The sequence below is a fragment of the Carassius gibelio genome, chromosome B8, assembly GCF_023724105.1.
Source record: "Carassius gibelio isolate Cgi1373 ecotype wild population from Czech Republic chromosome B8, carGib1.2-hapl.c, whole genome shotgun sequence".
Classification (NCBI taxonomy): Eukaryota; Metazoa; Chordata; class Actinopteri; order Cypriniformes; family Cyprinidae; genus Carassius; species Carassius gibelio.
Window position 1 is genome coordinate 4,866,720 of NC_068403.1, and position 18,798 is coordinate 4,885,517.

At 40.0% G+C, this 18,798-nt stretch overlaps 2 protein-coding genes across 2 annotated transcripts; one reads left to right on the top strand and one right to left on the bottom strand.

The window, feature by feature from the left end:
• Window positions 1–9,377: 9,377 nt before the first annotated feature.
• On the top strand, window positions 9,378–13,010 carry LOC127962934 (neurofilament medium polypeptide-like). The gene is made up of 3 exons (XM_052562546.1): window positions 9,378–10,430; window positions 11,242–11,366; window positions 11,441–13,010. Exons 1-3 carry the CDS (start codon window positions 9,429–9,431, stop codon window positions 12,480–12,482), a joined length of 2,169 nt encoding a protein of 722 aa, XP_052418506.1. The 5' UTR covers window positions 9,378–9,428; the 3' UTR covers window positions 12,483–13,010.
• Window positions 13,011–15,638: 2,628 nt separating this feature from the next.
• LOC127962935 (neurofilament light polypeptide-like) lies at window positions 15,639–18,408 on the bottom strand. The gene is made up of 4 exons (XM_052562547.1): window positions 17,317–18,408; window positions 16,963–17,087; window positions 16,468–16,805; window positions 15,639–16,361 (listed from the first exon to the last, which is right to left on the bottom strand). The coding sequence occupies exons 1-4, from the start codon at window positions 18,340–18,342 to the stop codon at window positions 16,096–16,098; spliced, it is 1,755 nt and encodes a 584-aa protein (XP_052418507.1). The 5' UTR covers window positions 18,343–18,408; the 3' UTR covers window positions 15,639–16,095.
• Between the last annotated feature and the right edge of the window lie 390 nt (window positions 18,409–18,798).

Sequence of the window (18,798 nt, forward strand, 5' to 3'; positions counted from 1 at the left end):
AAATGAGCAGTGGTGATAAGAGCTGCATCAAAGCAAAAATATACTTCAACTACAGTAATGGCAGCAAAGTAAAAAATGCACATGAAGGCGCATGTGAAGCACGTCTGATGAAGTGTGGTATCAGAGCACAGTGAAAGCTTTAAATCAAAGCAAATGCTGCCTTTCATCTGCTTGTAAAAGTGTATGAAGCATGTTCAGGTTTTATGCAATCTGCTTCTTGTCGACAAGTGCTGTTCTGACAACTGAAAAGAATCAAGGAAAGAAGAAAGAATCCGTGATGTCTTTACAAAAGTAAAGGACATGCATGCTTTCTAATTGAAATTCTCCTCTCCTCCAGTCCCCCCCCACCTTGCTTTCCCTGCCATTAAACTCAATTGATCAGCAGCGCCGGGCACATCCAATCCATAAGTGCTTGCGTGACCAGAGCAGCATCTTTCTGCTAAAACATCTTTGTGGAAGTCAAAGGCTCAGCACTTCGACCTTAAATCTTGTCAAGGAAATGCAGCGTTTCTGGGCTGGAAGTGCTGATGGGGTTGATCCAGTTCCATGGATGTGACCGCTTTATCTCTAACTCCTACAAAATGATGGCAACTGTCTGCTTTTGGAATCCAAAACTGGGAGTGATTAGAATTTTAAATTCCATTCATTTATAAAATGACATTTACATTGTGGAATGCTTGCTCAGTATTGATTCTCGTGTCTCTTTCATCCATGCCTGAGTCTATTTTTTCTGTGCATTAAGTCAAGGGCAAATTCTCTCTATTTTCACATTTTCTGCAAAAACTGTGTGTGGCAATTAGCCTGCCCACGGTATTGTTGTTAGCAATGCCAAGTCAAGTCGCATTTATTTATATAAAAGTTAACTCACAAAGTTATGAAGATTCTTCCAGTAACAATGATAGAATATTCATTCAAAATGTGGACTTCAATAATATTTTTTATAGTGCATTGATAATGAAACATTTTAGTTTAGACATTCATTTAACGTTTTTCTGTTACTACCTATTTCACAATATTCAGAGAACATTTAAAAGTAACATTCCATAATGTTTGCAAAATTATGTTATGTTAATGTTTTTGGATATATATATATATATATATATATTAATAAAAATAGGTAATGTAAAACGTTAAAGTTTCTATTAAATGCATTAATATGAATGCAAAACTTGCGCTGTATTTAAAAAATTATGTTCCATTTCTTTTCTTTTTATTACAAATCAAAAAATCATTTAATGTATGTGTTACTTGCCATTGTTTTTCTTTGTACTGTTATTATTTGGGAAATTTGCTTGCATTTGAGTGAAAATTGTTTCAAAGTGAAACCTACATTACTGTTGGTGTAGAAAAAGTTGGTGTAGAAACCTTTATTACTGACAAAGTGCTAGTAAATTTCACAAATAATTACATAGATTGACAAGTAACACTGAATTAAAAATGAAATTTGTCTTCTATTGTTAATATTGTTTTATCAAATATACTTCAAAATGTTAATGTTTAACTTCTAAAAAAATTTTTTTTACAGCGTAGTTTCTACCGTAGTTTATTACTTTCAACCATGAACCAATCTTGAATGGGTTTATTGTTGAAGGAATGGAGAAAACACACACAATGCACCTTGCTTAGAAAAATAAAAGCATGTCTCTTTAAAAAGTCACATGATTGAAATCTATAGCACAAACAGTGCAGAACTAATAATGCACCAAAGTAGTGATGAATGGAATTCATTTAGTAGTACACAGTAAAACAATGATTACTCAATTGTTTGAGTTCATTTTCATTTAAAATATACTATTTCACTCGTACATTTAATTCAATTTGCTACTTAAAATTTACTAGCAATTTCTGAGCAATTTTTTTTTAAATAAGCCTTGCACCAACATTTTTCAGTGCATTCTTGTTTAATAGATAACTTATCATTGTACATTGTAACTAAATCTAATCTGATTTAGTAGTTTGTGTTTATGCGTCAAAGGCTGATGCTGTGCTATAATATTATTCTTCATCAGCCCATTCCTAGCAGTAGCTCATTGTTACTTTAATGCATTTTACTGCTTTTAACGCCACCCTTCAAATTATGTCTTCATTCAGCGACAACCAATGTGCATTACTGAGCATTCCAGCACCCAGATCAGATGATACAAGAGCTTGGCAGAATACAGCAAATGAACTTAATGAACTGTAGAGTACTGAGCCGTGCCATTCCGCTCAAAGGCGGCATTGCAGCACAGCTGGCTCAAATATAGTAGTGATTAATCAGCGGCCGTCTGAAGGTGCGTGTGGTGTGGTTTGGTGTGGCTGCTCTTGTGCTGTGGGGTGTGGTCTGGGTGCAATGCAGTGCTGGGCTGAACCACGTCACAAGTGGGACCACCTCTCCTCATCTGTAACTGCACTGCCAATATCACACTGAGACAGAGAGGGAGAGAGAGGAGGAAAGCACTGCAGATTCTGGGTGTTGCCTTTCAGGTGCTGGATAGAGGGTAAAGGTCAAGTAACAGTGGTGCAGCGATCAGAATGCAGCATTTTTTGCACCAAATGCATGGTAAATAATTCACATGCAACCCATGGTTGTGCTGTTTTGATTGGTTACAGTGAAGCGAGTGAGACAGGTGTACCGATACAGCCGTATAATGGATATGACAATGAAAGCTGGCACAGATGTAGAGGTTGTTAATCATCTGGGCTCAGTGGTCTTCTCCTTGTGTGTGTGTGTGTGTGTGTGCATTTGTGGGAGATTTATATCCACTGCAGTAATGAAGTTACACTCACTCTGTTCTTTGGCAGAAGCATTAAACACCTCTTAAGAGCTCTGCAGCAGGACGATAGCACAGTTTTACTCATAATACGTTATACCCATGACACGTATCATATGCACAAAGTGACACTGCTCATTATTACTTATCCTGTGTGTGTGTGTGTGTGTGTGTGTGTGTGTGTGTTTTCTTTCTCTTTTTTTCTAAATGTGTATTTACAGTGATAAAAGACAAGGTTAGTTGTTTCTGTTATTAAATATTCCTGGGTATGTTACTGAACTTGTGCACATCACCGGTGGAATCAACAGGAAAGTAACCCAACTATAGATACAAATGAATCCTTAATTTACGCACATAAAATAAACAAAATATATCCATATGGTAGTTAATTCATGACTGAATTAGGACGCTTAAGTGGTGGTAAGCGTATTGATTTCCTGTAAATAGTTATTTATTTGTTTCTTTAAATGGATAATGTATTTTTATTACTGCACATATTATTAATATTTATATTCAACCGTGTTAGTCATATTGAAATCAGATGTATTTCTCAAAAGAGACCAGGATCAGGTCCAGGAAGCATGAAAATACTTAATATTTTTTTTATAAAATATTATTAAAATATTATTATATGTAATAATAGTAGTATATTCCCGCTCTGTGGTCGCGATCTGAATCAAATGATTCGCGGACCCGCTCTGAAGTCCCGATCTGACTCAAATGACTCAAATGATTCGCGAACCCGTTTTGAAGTCGCGATCTGACTCAAATGACTCAAATGATTCGCGAACCCGCTCTGAAGTCGCGATCTGACTCAAATGATTCGCGAGCCCGCTGTGAAGTCCCGATCTGACTCAAATGATTCGCGAAGCCGCTCTGAAGTCCCCATCTGACTCAAATGATTCGCGAACCCGCTCTGAAGTCGCGATCTGACTCAAATTATTCAAATGATTCGCGAATCCACTCTGAAGTCCCGATCTGACTCAAATGATTCGCGGACCCTCTCTGAAGTACCGATCTGACTCAAATGACTCAAATGATTCGCAAACCCGCTCTGAATTCGCGATCTGACTCATCTAACTCAAATGATTCAGGAACCCGCTTCGATGTCGCGATCTGATTCGCGAACCCGCTCTGATCGAATTCCCGATCTGACTCAAATGACTCCAATGATTCAAATGATGGATCCGCTCTGAAGTCGCGATCTGACTCAAATTACTCAAATGATTCACGAATCCGCTCTGAAGTCCCGATCTGACTCATCTGACTCAAATGATTCAAGAACCCGCTCTGATGTCGCGATCTGATTCGCGAACCCGCTCTGATCGAAGTCCCGATCTGACTCAAATTACTCAAATGATTCACGAATCCGCTCTGAAGTCCCGATATGACTCAAATTACTCAAATGATTCACGAATCCGCTCTGAAGTCACGATCTGACTCAAATGACTCAAATGATTCGCGGACCCGCTCTGAAGTCGTGATCTGATTCAAATGATTCGCGGTCCCGCTCTGAAGTCACGATCTGACTCAACTGACTCAAATGATTCGCGGACCCGCTCTGAAGTCGCGATCTGATTCAAATGATTCGCGGTCCCGCTCTGAAGTCACGATCTGACTCAAATGACTCAAATGATTCGCGGACCCGCTCTGAAGTCGCGATCTGACTCAAATGATTCGCGGACCCGTTCTGAAGTCCCGATCTGACTCAAATGACTCAAATGATTCGCGGACCCGCTCTGAAGTCGCGATCTGATTCAAATGATTCGCGGTCCCGCTCTCAAGTCCCGATCTCACTCAAATGACTCAAATGATTCGCGGACCCGCTCTGAAGTCGCGAGCTGACTCAAATGAATTGTGTTTGATCAAGTTAGTCTGATTATTATTAGCGTTTATTATTATTAATACTATTATTAGTGTTTATTATTATGTGTTTATTATATTTTTATTTAATCATGTATTAGTCCGAATTCAAAGAGAAATCACAAAAATAAATACAAAAATGTGAAGAAATCAAATATAATCAAATCCAATTATGTATATATTTTACCAAGTATATATTGAGCTAGTATAAATCTATAAATAAACATATATTTACTAAAAATCATATTTAAATATGAAAGTTTAAAAAAGAAACAATCACTATTACAATATCGTGTCTAATTCTACTGATTTAATCACAGTTTTACATTCACGAGAGTAATTAGATATTAAACTGAAAAATGTGCTTCAGAAACATTCGTAAGGCTGTGAGTCCTGCATTAGTAAATATTCAGTGTTATGATTTATGCTATTACACCAACAGGGGGCGCTGTATACATACACACTACTGTACAGACGGACAGTAAGACACAGGGGACAGACTCAAATGCTTGTTTCAAGGTCTGATCGTTTGAAGAGACATTTAATCATAGAAGATCATAAAAACACATGGAACAACCACAGTAATGCTATCAGATCATGAGCTATTGATTTGGTCTCTTGTTAGTGATGATTATTAGTGACAGTATAGTTCATTAGGTTGCTGCTGTAGTGATTTGAGTTTGAATATGAGTGTGAAAAGATCAATATAATGATCATATCATGAGGAGTCACATTTTACTCAACCTGAAATAAATGTTCACTGTAGGAAAACATAGGCCTACTGTAGCTTTCAGAACTCAAAAGGTTCCTCCTTAGACTTTATTCAAACTACGCTGCAAAATTTCTCATTCTGAATCTAACCTTCCTGGTGTCAGACAAGGGAAATCATCAACACATGCCTGTCCACATCTCAATGGAATAAGGATGAAAAGCCTAAGAATAGAGTAAATCTGTCAGACATTGTGCTGCTTCTGCTCATGATCATTTCAGTCTGATCTGAAGAATCTGAGAGGAACGTTTCAGCACAGTTTATGGCAAAGTCTCTAAGATGCTTCAAGAGACCTACCTGCAAAGCAACAGTACTGTTTTAGGCACTTGTGTAAAAATTCTTGTCAAATGAGGATACTGTCAAAAATAATTTCATAAATAGATTTTCTTTATTAATTAAAAATTGTATTTACTAAATGAAATCAGCATTTGGTGTGACCATCCTTTGCGTTAAAAGCAGCTTTTTCCCTATAGGTGCATCTGTGCATAGTTTTAGATCGCAGGTTGCTTGAAGCATCTTGGAGACATTGCCACAGTTCTTCTGAACTGAGTCTGTCTCAGTTTCTTCTGTTTCTTCTTGTTGTTTCAGACAGACTGGACAATAACCAGAACAGATCTCTGTGTGGTGCACTGGCTGTCGACAGAATAAAAATCTCATTGGATTATTACAATTAATGTTTGGACATGTAAACTGATATTTCCTACTGACACACTGCAGCAAACGATAGAAATAACTAAATTAAAATCATTTTAGCCGGTGAAAATAAATGTTCTAAAAATGTTGGCCACCACTGAATATAGCCAACATATTATGAGAAAGATATCTATAAACAATTATGAACAAATCTGTAAAAGACAATAATAAAGGCTTATCTTTGCATATTATATTAAGTGGCAACTAAAATAGGTAATGTTTCCATTTATTCCCTTAACACATTGCATAACGCATAATCAACTTCCAAATCTAATCTTATCTGAATATTGTTACAGTTTATTCTTAAGGGGGCATCTTCTCCTGTTTTTATTACCCAGTAGTTCATTTTTTATGATGAGAAAATGTTTCCCCACAAGACTAGTAAAACATGCAATCACCCACAGTGTTGAGCAGCTAACGGTCCTCACGAGGAAAACAGCTTATTAAACAAGCTCAATAATATGCTGATGAAAATCTAAAAATGCAGAAACTTTATACAAGTGTAAGTGGGATATAAAATATAATTAGCTTAGTACACAAACATTGCAGAGAAAAACAAATGTGTGTTTGTGATGTTATCTTTCTCAGTCTGACTCGCTTTGTGCTTGGTGAGTATTTAGAGCAGTGCTGCAGAGGGGCGGGGCTTGTGATTGTGTGGACGACCTGAAGGAAGACCGCGCGCGTGAGTCTGCAGGAAAAACAGTGCTGTCAGGTGCTGCTGACCGGAGGAGAGAGATGCTGACCACCGGGGGAAGAATCTGTTCGCTTCCGCTGGGTTTGAGGGAGAAATGCAGTATTCAAACCACCACTCTTTAACCTCATGAACACCTTGCGAGCGAACCAAAAGAGACTGCAATTATGCAAGCACCTTTCTAGTACCATATATTTATATTTCTCAGCGTAGAAAACATTTATTTTCTCCTCCATTGCACACAAATACACCTCGTGTAGTACTATCTGTCTTACATGCCGGTTCTGTAGCTCCGGTAATCGAGCTGTGTTGTGGTTCTCTCTGGCGCTGACTCAGCATCTCTGCAGCCCGGTGTTGGCTCGCAGCCTGGGCTGAAGCATCGCACTAAGCACTCAAAAGCATGACTGTGCAATTTTATAACCGGGAAAAAAGCAACTTTGTTGAGCCTTACAATTACATTCGAGCGTCTAGTGTTCCACTGCGGCACGCGATTCCCTTTCACAAGATCAACAGGAGTCAGAAATATGAGATGGATGATACTAGAGAGGATGCTCAAACAGCTAGATCAACATATTATACATATCATAATATATAGGCCTACAATATTCATATTTAAACTGAAAGTCAATGCATGCTGTTGTATGTATTTATTTATTATATGTGTGTGTGCTCTTGTTTTCGTGACATATCAGGACACAACTCTGTATAATGACATGGGTATGGCACAGGTATTACAAGGAGAGGGTGACTTATGAGGACATAACCCATATCCCCATTTTTCAAAACGCTTATAAATCATACAGAATGAGTTTTTTGAGAAAGTAAAAATGCACAAAGTTTCCTGTGAGGGTTAGGGTTAGGTGTAGGGCCATAGAATATACAGTTTGTACAGTATAAAAACCATTACACCTATGGGATGTCCCGACTTTTCACAAAAACGTGTGTGTGTGTGTGTGTGTGTGCTTCCATTATCCAAGAACTAAATCTGGATGTGAGCATCATGTCATTCCCATTTCCTTTTTTGATTGTCAGGTTCATATTTTCTATTGATTACCTATAATTTGTATTGATCAAGTTCCTTTGTGAAAGCTTCTCGTAACCTCTGAGATGTGTGTACTGTATTTCCCATCATGCCTCACTGCTGATTTTACTCACCATGGCTACTATCTGGTTCAATTATTTAAGTGCATGGTAAACTGAAGTTTTTTTTTTGGGGGGGGGGGGGGGGTAGTCTAATTATCATCATCATATATTATATATCTATATCACAACATCTAGGAGATTTGCACCCATGCTTAACTTACATTGGAGTGAAAAGACTCCCATGTGATCTGTAAAATTAATTAGAAAACTTCTTATAACCTTGGTACTTTGCTGCATTATTGAAAATTCCTGACAACAGAAGCCAAATCCTCAGTGCATCAGCTCAGGCAGACAGCTGAATGGCTTTGTCTTGACATGTGCATCGATTCAAGAGAAATGTTATTATGCTTGCAGTTTTAAGAGTACAAAATAATTCAGAGACTAAATAGAATATATATAAAAATATTCATAAAATTTATAAAATAATTTTTATCTTGACACTAACTTTGTTCTTATTTATGTTTTTTGTTTCTTTTTATCAGATTTTTTTTTTTTTTGTAATGTGTGTTGTTGAGCCTGTGATAAATATTTATTATATTTTGTTCACTCACTTCACCTCTCTGTAGAAACTGCATTTTGTGTAGCTTATTTGCATTGCTCTGAATGTGCAATAAACCTGACTTTGCTTAAGTTTTGCATGCATAAAAATACCAAAGATATTTAAAATGAATCCTAAGCAAAATTTATTGGCAAAGAAAGTTGCACTTGCAAGGCGTTCAATTTGCTGGTTTGATCCAAAGGACAGAGCTAATTCAGAATAGGGCAAAATGCAAGTTATACACAAGGACTTGAAAAATTTATTTCTTTTTTAAATAATGATGGATCAAATAAAAATTCTGTCTTCAAAACAGCATTTTGAAATCTTTTATTTCACATTTTTATTAAATCAGATTAGATTGATTTTCTGGAGGATCATGTGACACTGAAGACTGGAGTAATGCTGCTAAATATTCAGCTTTGAACCACAGGAATAAATTGCATTTTACAATATATTGAAATATAAGCCATCTCTTTTAAAAAGTAATAATTTTCACAATATTACTGTATTTTTGATTGAATAAGTGCAAAGACTTTTTTTCCTTACAAAACATTAAACATATCTTATTATATTTTATTTATCCAAACCTTTCACAGACACAATACACGTTTAATCATGTAGATAAAGATTGCAACTAGAGTGAGCATATAAAGTCTAGCTGCTATAGGATAAGTGACTTAAAAAGAGAGAGGAAATGCACTGAACAACATGTGATACATCTAAGTCTGTTTTAATAATGCAGAAAGTCACAGCTTCTTGACTTCAACTTTTATTCAATTTTAAAAGACCTCGACTCATTGGGGCATTGAGGTGAATTGCTGAGCATCACAACGACCCAAAGTCCTCCATCTTCATCGATTTTTCCGAGGGGAGGGTGCTGCTCCTGCCTCGTTGACAAAGTAAGCCGGCGTATAAATAGAACCGGACAGAACGCAACCATGCCTTCATCACACCACCAATTCACAAGCACCATTCACCATGGACATGATAGTGACCTCCCGCAGAAGGGCTCTGGATCCACGGAGTATCCGTGCGCCGTCCTCCACTGTGCGCTCGTGGGCTAAAAGCAGTCCTCTGTCTTTCACAAGATCCTCAAATGTGGCCGCATCCAGGGCTGGGTACGGTCCTGCCGTGCTCGCGTCTCCGGCCGGGTTCGAGCTGAGCGAGGCGCTCAATGGAGATCCGGTGCGCAGTAACGAGAAGGAGCAGCTCCAAGGGCTCAACGACCGCTTCGCCAGCTACATCGACAAGGTTCGCTTCCTCGAGGAGCAAAACAAGCAGCTGGAGGCAGAGATCCAAGCGATGAAGCAGCAGAACTTGTCGCATTCCATACAAAGCGATGCGTACGACCGCGAGCTCCAAGACCTGCGCAGCGCCCTGGAGCAGCTCCACAAGGAGAAAGCGCAGGTGCTGCTCGACACAGACCACATCGATGAGGATCTGCAGCGGCTCCGGGAGCGCTACGAAGATGAAGCCAGGCTCAGGGAGCACATGGAGGCTGCGATCCAGGGTATGAAGAAAAACAAGGATGACTCGCTTCTGATGAAGCTGGAGTTGGAAAGGAAGGTCCAGGCGCTCGTAGACGAAATGGACTTCTTGCGACAGAACCACGAGGAGGAGATCAGCGAGCTTCTGGCTCAGCTTCAAGCCGCGCAGGTGCCGGTGGTGGAGATGAGGGACCTCCAGAAGACCGACATCACCTCTGCGCTCCGGGAGATCCGCGCGCAGCTGGACGGGCTCTCCTCCAAGAACCTCCAGCAGGCTGAAGAGGTGTTCAAGTGCCGCTACGCCATGCTGACGGACGCCGCGGAGCACAACAAGGATGCTATGAAGTCCATACGGGACGAGATCGCAGACTACCGCCGTCAGATCCAAGCCAAGAACATTGAGCTGGAGGCTCTTCGTGGCACAAAAGATTCATTGGAAAGGCAGCTGAATGATATCGAAGACCGCCACAGCACCGACGTTTCCAGTTACCAGGTCAGTAAAAAAAAAAAAAAAAAAAAAAAAATTAAATGCATTGTAAGTTTAACTTCAAATTTTAAATATATAAATATATAATTATAAAAAATTAATAAATTAATGCAAAAATTAAATACACAATTATGTATTTCATGCAAAGTTTTATATATACAAAATAATTACATTTAAGTTCATTTAAATTCGAAAGAATTCAAATGTGTTCTCGTTGTTTTATGATTTGTATCAGATCTGAAAAAAACTAAAACAAATCCTGCTGCACTAGTATGATGTAAGAGTAAACAGCGCAGTTATGCGTCGCGCAACCACTTCAAATAATGGCTTTCGGATGCTGTTACATTGTTTTCATGATATGACGATAATGTTTTATTCTTAGTGTGTGTTTATTTGCTGATTCAAAGGCAACAAAGGCACATGGCTGTGTTGCAAAATATAGGATTGCCCCAATGCTGCACACTAGGATTTAAACCGCAGCCATTATTTCACAGGTGGTTTGCGCAATGCGTGCGTAATCATGGGCAATGAGCAGTGCGCATAGTTTTTACTAGCGCTGCAAGATTTCATTTTACTGGCCCGTTGACTTCGTTTGAACCAGACCTGGTATAATTTATAAATCAAGCTCACCAAACGGATGTGGGGTGCTGCAATGGGTTCTAAAAGAACCAAATGAGAACTTTAATAAATATAGTTGTTTATTAAAAGTTGTTTAATAAAACTGTACAGATTATTTTAAAATCATTTTTATTTCTTGGTTAATTTTAAGTTCAATCTAATGAAGTTGTGAATGGATTTATTGTATCTTCTTCAACAGGAAATGATTCATCAATTGGAAAATGATCTGAAAGGAACAAAATGGGAAATGGCTCGTCATCTTCGGGAATATCAAGATCTGCTCAATGTCAAGATGGCACTGGATGCTGAAATAGCAGCTTATAGGTAGAGTTGGGCTCCTTTTTGCTTTATAGCATGTCATTGAGTTGATTAATGACTCTTTTCTCTCTCAAATATAGGAAACTGCTGGAGGGTGAGGAGACGCACTTCCGTACCATCTCCGGAAGTATTTCAAGCCCCATGTTTGCCTACAGCCAGCCGAAAACCTCTAAGATCAAACATAAAATAGTGGAGGAGATCATCCAGGAGACCAAAGGAGAGAGTGACCTTGACGATGATCTGGCTGAGGTGGCTAAAGAAGTGGAGGAAGAAGCTGGTGAAGGTGAAGAAGAGGAAAAAGAGGAAGAGGAGGAAGAGATTGTCACCACCAGTGAGGCCAAAGTGAGTTCTGCTGCTCCTGAGGCTGAAGAAGAGGAAGAGGCAGAAGGAGGAGAAGATGAAGAAGCAGCAGAAGAGGGAGAAGCTGCTGAGGAGGAAGAGAAAGAAGAGGAAGCGGAAGAAGGCGAGGAGGAAGAGAAAGAAGAGGAAGCGGAAGAAGGTGAGGAGGAAGAGGAGCAACAAGTGGAAGTGATTGAGGAGACAGAACTCAGCGGTGAAAAATCTCCAACAGCAGAGAAAGAAGGCAGTGAGAAGGACGAAGAAGGAAAGGAAGAGGAGGAGGAGGAGGAGGAGGAAGGTGGTAAAGAACAACAGGCCGAGAGTAAAGAAGAAACCAAAGATGATGAGGAGGAGAAAAAAGAAGCTGATGAAAAAGAGGAGACCAAATCTGAAGGAGATGAAGAGAAGAAAGAGGAATCTGGAGGAGAGGAAACAAAGGTTGATTCAGAGAAGAGCGACAAAAAGAGCGATTCAGAAGAAGTTGAGAAGAAATCACCAGAAAAGGAGAAACCAGAAAGCCCAGTAGAAGAAAAGCAGCAAGAAGAAAAGGAAGAAGCCGTTCCCAGCGGAGACCAGAAGAGTCCGGCCAAAGAAGAAATCAGTCCGAAAGAAGAGGTCCAAACCAGAACAGTGGAAACCATCACCAACGGAGACAAGGAGAGCAAACCTGACACAGAGAAAGAGAAAAAGTCAGAGGAAAAGCCCGAGGAGACAAAGAAAGTCACCAAGAAGGTGGAGAAAGTCAGTCCACAGGCAAAGAAGGAAATCAAAGGAAAAGACTGATGCAAATGACTTTGAAAGGGAATTAGTTATAATCAATTGTTAGAAATAATTCTATTTGATGCAAAGGGCGTTTGATGCTGCTAGCAAAAATAATTGCATGTGTGGTAATGATTGACTTGCATGTGTGGTCTGGAGGGATGTACTGAGCCATGCTGAGCCGTCGCCACTGAAACACAAACTATAGCGCGTTTGAATTAAAGTGCAAGTACATCTGTGCTGCTAATGACTCGAACGATGAGAGATTTTACACAAATGGGAAGTTCTACAGCAGTTGTATGGCAATAATGGTGCTATAATATCATCACCCGCAGGCGCACTTTGAGCTCTAACTGCATTTCATTATTTCAAATGATATGATGTCTTTCTTGTATACTTCTTGCCTTAAGACATAATGCACTGACTCGATGATAAGATTCGGTTTGTTAACATTAAACACAACAGCTGTTAGCAATGATACTGTGAAAGCTAAAGGTGCTGCTCTTTGCAATATCACATCACTCAATAAAAGCCCATCAAGTCCTTACAAAACTCCTAGTGTGGTTGAATTTATTCTACTGAATACTGGAGTTCAGAAGCTCAGGGTGGATTTTTGTCATGTTGGTGAAAGAAGTCTCTTATGCTCATCAAATACACTGTGAAAGCGGAAATATTGTTGCAATTTAAAGTAGAATTTTCTGCTTTAAAACTTTTTAAAATATAATTTTATTCCTGTGATGGGTAAAACTGAGTTTTCAGAAATAATTACTGCAGTCTACGGTGTCACATGATCCTTCAGAAATTATTCTAATATGATGATTTGCTGCTCGAGAAACATTCCTTGTGAATGTTGAAAACGGTTATTAGAGTAAGTAAAAAATTTAAAATAAGATACATTTGAATAAAATAATATCAAAGGCAACTTCGTATTTTTGTTTAGTTTAACTTTAAGTAAAATAACAAAAATAAATGAATTATAAATAAAAACTACAGATGCTTGTTTAAAAAAAAAACACCTAATGTAATAAAAAGATTAAAATAAAAAAAAACTATATGATTTTTTTTTATTAAAGTGATAACAGGAAATATATAATCATATCTTATTAATATATATAAACTATAATAGTATATCAATAATACACTGGAAAACAGTTACTGTACGCTGCTTAATATTTTGTATAGACCGTGTTTTTTTGCCACTACACTTCCAGATTTATTGAAATTTGTAACATCATAAATGTCTTGGCTGTCTCTTTTGACCCATTTAATGCATCCTCGCTGAATACAAGTATCGATGTCTCTTAAAAGAACCAACTAGCACAAAGATTTTCACAAAAAAAGTAATTTCATGTTGGAAAGTTCACACATAAACCTAAACATCTATATTTTGTCACAAAGTCACAAATCCATCCCACAATTAACACAGTTGCTTGTCTTACTGCTTTCATAAACTGCTTCCTGCATAATAAAAAGATTAAGAATTTTTTTTTACACGATTACAAGGTTATCCTTGCATTAGAAGATAAAGTCCTTTACTAAGATTAATAGTTGGCAATAAAACCTTCATTTTGGGCAAATGCAAAGAATGACAGCCAGACTGAAAAAGTGAAGCATGACTGATCTCACAAACGTTTCATCAGGACATAGACATTAATCACATTGATTTTCTCAAACAAGACCAGTCTCTATCCCCCTCCATTAGTGTGACTAGACATCAGTGTGTAGCTCTCAATTAGGATAATGGAGAACATGTGCTGCACTGGCTTGTTAGAGCTTGAGCCAAGTGCTCTGGATCATCAGGTAACCGAATTTGTCGCTGAGGGGGCAGTAATTGATTTGCATTCTTCAAAACACTAATTCTGCAATGCAAATGTTAAATCAATACAGATTTGTGCTGATCACTGGGTCTGGTTTGGGATCACAACTAGGGTGACTGTGGCAGGACGTTTGGCTGACACTCTTAGTGCACAGTGGTTATAGTTCATGGATGAATTCTAATAGGGTTAAAACCAACAACTTTCAGGTTAACAGCTCCGATTTTTACTGCTCACCTCATGCATGCGTGCAACTACGTGGGAATCCAAAGCTGTGCTTTCTGTGGATTCTGCTCTGTGCTGTTGTTCAAGTGCTGAATGTGCACAAAATGGTCACATGACATCACTCTAGTGAATCACTTTAGCTGAGCTCTGAGGTTTCTTGCATTATATTGATTACAGCTGTCATGAATAAATAATCAATGCACAGCTGTACTGGAGTTGATGGCTGCATACTAGCAGACTGTAGTGTACCTGATTGAGAACAGGGGTAGTGCTTGGAATAGCACTGTCTCTGCAGTATGCAATATATATTGTGTGCAGTATGCCTTAGATATATGAATTACCTTAATTGTGTAGCAAACAAAAGAGCACACTACATGGGATACTGCATCCCACAATGCATTTGGACTTTCATTTCTGGCATTACAAATGATCCGGAAGCAAATCTTCAGGATTTAAAGCAATAGTTCACCCTAAAAATAAATTTTGCCTGAAAATATCTTCACCCCTTAGACCATTTAAGATATAGGTGAGTTTGAAGAAATTTAGCATCACATCACTTGCTCACCAGTGAATCCTCTGCAGTGAATGGGTGCCATCAGAATGAGAGTCCAAGCAGCTGATAAAAACATCACAATAATTCACAAGTAACCCACACCACTCCAGTCCATCAGTTAACATCTTATTAAGTGACAATCTGCAGAGTTTGTAAGAAAAAATCCATTATTATGGTGTTTTAATTTAAAACCTTTGCTTTGGGCCAAAATACCAGTGCATAATCGATAATAATGCTTCCTCTGTAAAATATATATATATACTATATATAGGGCTAAAAGGTAAAAACAGCTTAATGAGTGATTTGTTTTTCACTTCACATGGTTTTAATTGATGGTCATGTAGATTTATCAGCTGTTTGGACTCATATACAAACTCATATACATCTCTTACAGCCTGAGGGTGAGTATATTTTAGCAAATTTTAAAGTTTTGGTGAATTATTCCTTTAATTAAAAAGCTAGATGCCACTCCATGAATTATGCATGCCACGCAACTTGATTTGTTCTATGTCACATAATACCATAGCATACATTATATACTGCACAGTTGGCATAGGCAGAAAAACAGCAACAGAGCAATACACCAAGTTAAGGAGGTTTGTCAAGTTTTTATTGGAAGACAATGAGCCTTTCTTTGAGGATCTGGTCTAAGGCATTTTGAATAATAAGCACACTTGTGTTATCTTAGGCAGTTGACAGTGTGATTAATGCTGAAGGCATACAGACACAATGCTCAAAGAATATTATTTGCTTTTCAATAAATAGAATGACAATTGTAACAACACAAGCAACAACACAAGCAACCTGCAATCACAGCTTTCCTGCCAAGCGCAAAAGTTAGGCATGTCTTCATGCATAGGCTACTCTTTCTTCGGCCGATCTCTATGGTTGCATTTATTATTCTTGTCTGCATATATGGTTCGCTTTTAATTTGAACTGAATCTGAAATCAAGCAGCAGGACACAGTGAAGTTGTGGCATGTGTGAGATTAATGCACAAGGTTTGATCACCTCCAGATAGCACCAGGGGGGTTGGTTCGGTGTGTTTACTTCTCTTTTGGCTTAGCTTTCTCATCTTTACTCTCTTTCTCCTCTCCTCCTTTCTTTTTCTCCTCTTCTTTTCCAGCGTCATCCTTCTCAGCCTCATCTTCTTCTTTACCTTCACCTTCTTCTTGATCCCCTTCTTCACCCTCTCCTCCTTCTTCTTCTGCTCCTTCTCCCACTTTTCCTTCATCCTCTTCCTCTTCTACTTTTCCTTCTTCCTCTTCCTGTTCTCCTTCATCCTTACCTTCTTCCTCTCCTCCCTCTTCACCTGTAAAAGAGACAATAGGGTACAAATGTCAGCACTGCAATAGGGTGTTACAAAAAATAAATGAGAATAAATTATATACAATGTATAAAAAACAAATGATCCTCACCCTCTTCCTTTTCTTCTTCCTCCTCCTCCCCCTCTTCTTCTTCCTCCTCCTTCTCACCCTCTTCCTCCTCTACCTCCTCCTCCTCTTCCTCTTCTTCTTTCTCTGGACTTGCCTCAGCCTCCTGTGCCTTGCTGGCTTCAATGATTTCATCTGGTGTGGCAGAGTAGCTCATCAGTCTGGTTCCTAGAAGATAGGGGGCGCCAGAGGACAGACTGGACTGAACAGAGAACACGGGACGACCGAAAGAAGGAGTGGCGGCGATGGAGGGAGAAAACACGCTGGAGATCCCGCCAATACCACCCACGTTGAAGCGTGTTTCTTCTCCTTCTAGAAGCTTCCTGTTGTTATGTGAACAGACTCATATTCAAGATATATTTAAGTTTGAGGTAGATCAAATGTATTCAATGTGAAAACCATATTGATTGACCAATTGTTATGGCCTTGGTTATACAAATTCTACATGTCAGTTGCAACTAAGTTGCATGTTGATGTTACCTGTAAGCTGCTATCTCAATGTCCAAGGCCATTTTCACATTGAGAAGGTCCTGATATTCTTTGAGGTAATGGGCCATTTCACTCTTCATGGTCCTTAGCTCATTCTCCAATTCACTGATGTTGTCCTGTTAGGGGGGGGGGGGAAGTATGTAAAGATCAAAGTTTAGCTTTTTGTAAAACAGAATTGCAGTGTTTAGCTTTCATGTAGTTAAAACACTGGGACTTGGCCCTAACAATGCCAAGGCCATAGGTTCAATTCCCAGGAAAAGCAAGAACTGATCAAATGTGTACTATGAATGTAATGCAAGGCACTTTGCCAAATGCATATATTGTACATATAGTTATCATTCTGACCTGTAGGGCGGCGATCTCTGCGCTCTGTTTCTCCTCAACCTCTTGCAATTGTCGTTCCAGAGCTTGGTTCAAACCCTGGCATGCTTCGATCTCCAGGTCTCGAGCTTTCAGGAGGCGACGGTACTCCCCAGCCTCGTCTTTAGCGCTGCGGATGTTGTCCGTGTGTTTGGCCGTGTCACCCGCCATGGTGCTCACCTTCCCACGGAACCACTCCTCCGCAGCCTGGATGTTCTGCTGCGCCAGGCGCTCATACTGACCTCGGATTTCTCTGAGAGCTACCGAGAGGTCCGGTTTGGCCACTTCCATCTCAACGGACACCTGTGCGCTGTATTGCACCTGGGCTTGGAGCTCGGCGATTTCACTTTCATGGAGCCTCTTGAGGAAGGCCAGCTCATCCAGAAGATTGTCAGCCCTTTTTTCGAGCTCACAGCGGGCCAGTGCTGCATCATCCGCCCCCTTCCTGGCATCCACAAGCTGTCTTTCGGCTTCCTCACGGGACAGGACTTCTTCTTCGTATCGACCCTGCAAGGCCTTGAGTGCATCTTCCAATTGGTCCCTCCTTTCTTGAGCCGCTTGACGCTCCCTACGGGCCTCATCTACAGCTGCACGGAGTTCCCTAGCCTCTTGCTCATACAGCCCCCTGAGACGGGAGGGTTCACAGTGCCTCTGACGCAACAAGAGCAGTTCTGCCTCCAGGGCACGGTTCTGGAGCTCCAGGCCATGCACGCGGTCAATGAAGCTGGCGAAGCGGTCATTAAGGTTCTGAAGTTGAGCGCTCTCCTGCGTCCGCACTGCTTTGAACTCTGAGCTCAGCTGAGTGGCCTGGCTCAGGTCCAGATCTGGTGATGCAGCAGAAAGCTGCAGACCTGCCGAAGAGGACAGAACCGAGGCACGGGATGGGGATGAATAGGTCGAATAGACGGAGCGAGAGCGACTGCTTCCTCCGCTGAAGGGCGTCCCGCTGCGTACCACCACCCTCCTCCGCTGCACAGACGGTAGATAGGGGTTGTAACTCAAGGAGCTCATGTTTGCTGAAGAGAGAAGAGAGCAGAGACAGTTTCCGCAGTGCTTCTGCTGCTGCTGTGGAGAGAGGTCTGCGAGGATGCAGCAACACTGGCAGGGCTTTATATAGCAGGCGGCGAGACTCTGACGCAGAGCTTTTTACTGACAGCATTAATAGATTACCTTCCAGTCCGGGCTGGGATGGGTTCTCGGGGAGTGGAGTGGGAAATTACAGAAATGGATTGGCAATGCAATTCAAGAACGAATGAGAGAGAGTGAGCACAGCAGAAAGGTCAATCAGGACAAAGCTTGTGGAGGAAAAACACAAGTCATCGTGTGGCTTCTCTGTACTGTGCGAACAGGGGATACAGGCCACAAGGAGCTGTTTCAACAAAATCCTCTTGTATTATTTCCCAGTCGTTTTCAGGCTTTAAACTGTTTCTGGCACTGAGATTTAAAATCTTCATAATATTTTCACAT

Coding starts and splice junctions, on each gene's coding strand:
- LOC127962934 (XM_052562546.1), top strand. CDS start 9,429: ATGGACATGATAGTGACCTCCCGCAGAAGGGCTCTGGATCCACGGAGT. Junction 10,431..11,241: donor CCGACGTTTCCAGTTACCAG/GTCAGTAAAAAA, acceptor CTTCTTCAACAG/GAAATGATTCATCAATTGGA. Junction 11,367..11,440: donor GCTGAAATAGCAGCTTATAG/GTAGAGTTGGGC, acceptor TCTCAAATATAG/GAAACTGCTGGAGGGTGAGG.
- LOC127962935 (XM_052562547.1), bottom strand. CDS start 18,342: ATGAGCTCCTTGAGTTACAACCCCTATCTACCGTCTGTGCAGCGGAGG. Junction 17,088..17,316: donor CAGAGATCGCCGCCCTACAG/GTCAGAATGATA, acceptor CCCCCCTAACAG/GACAACATCAGTGAATTGGA. Junction 16,362..16,467: donor GGAAGAAGAAAAGGAAGAGG/GTGAGGATCATT, acceptor TCTCTTTTACAG/GTGAAGAGGGAGGAGAGGAA.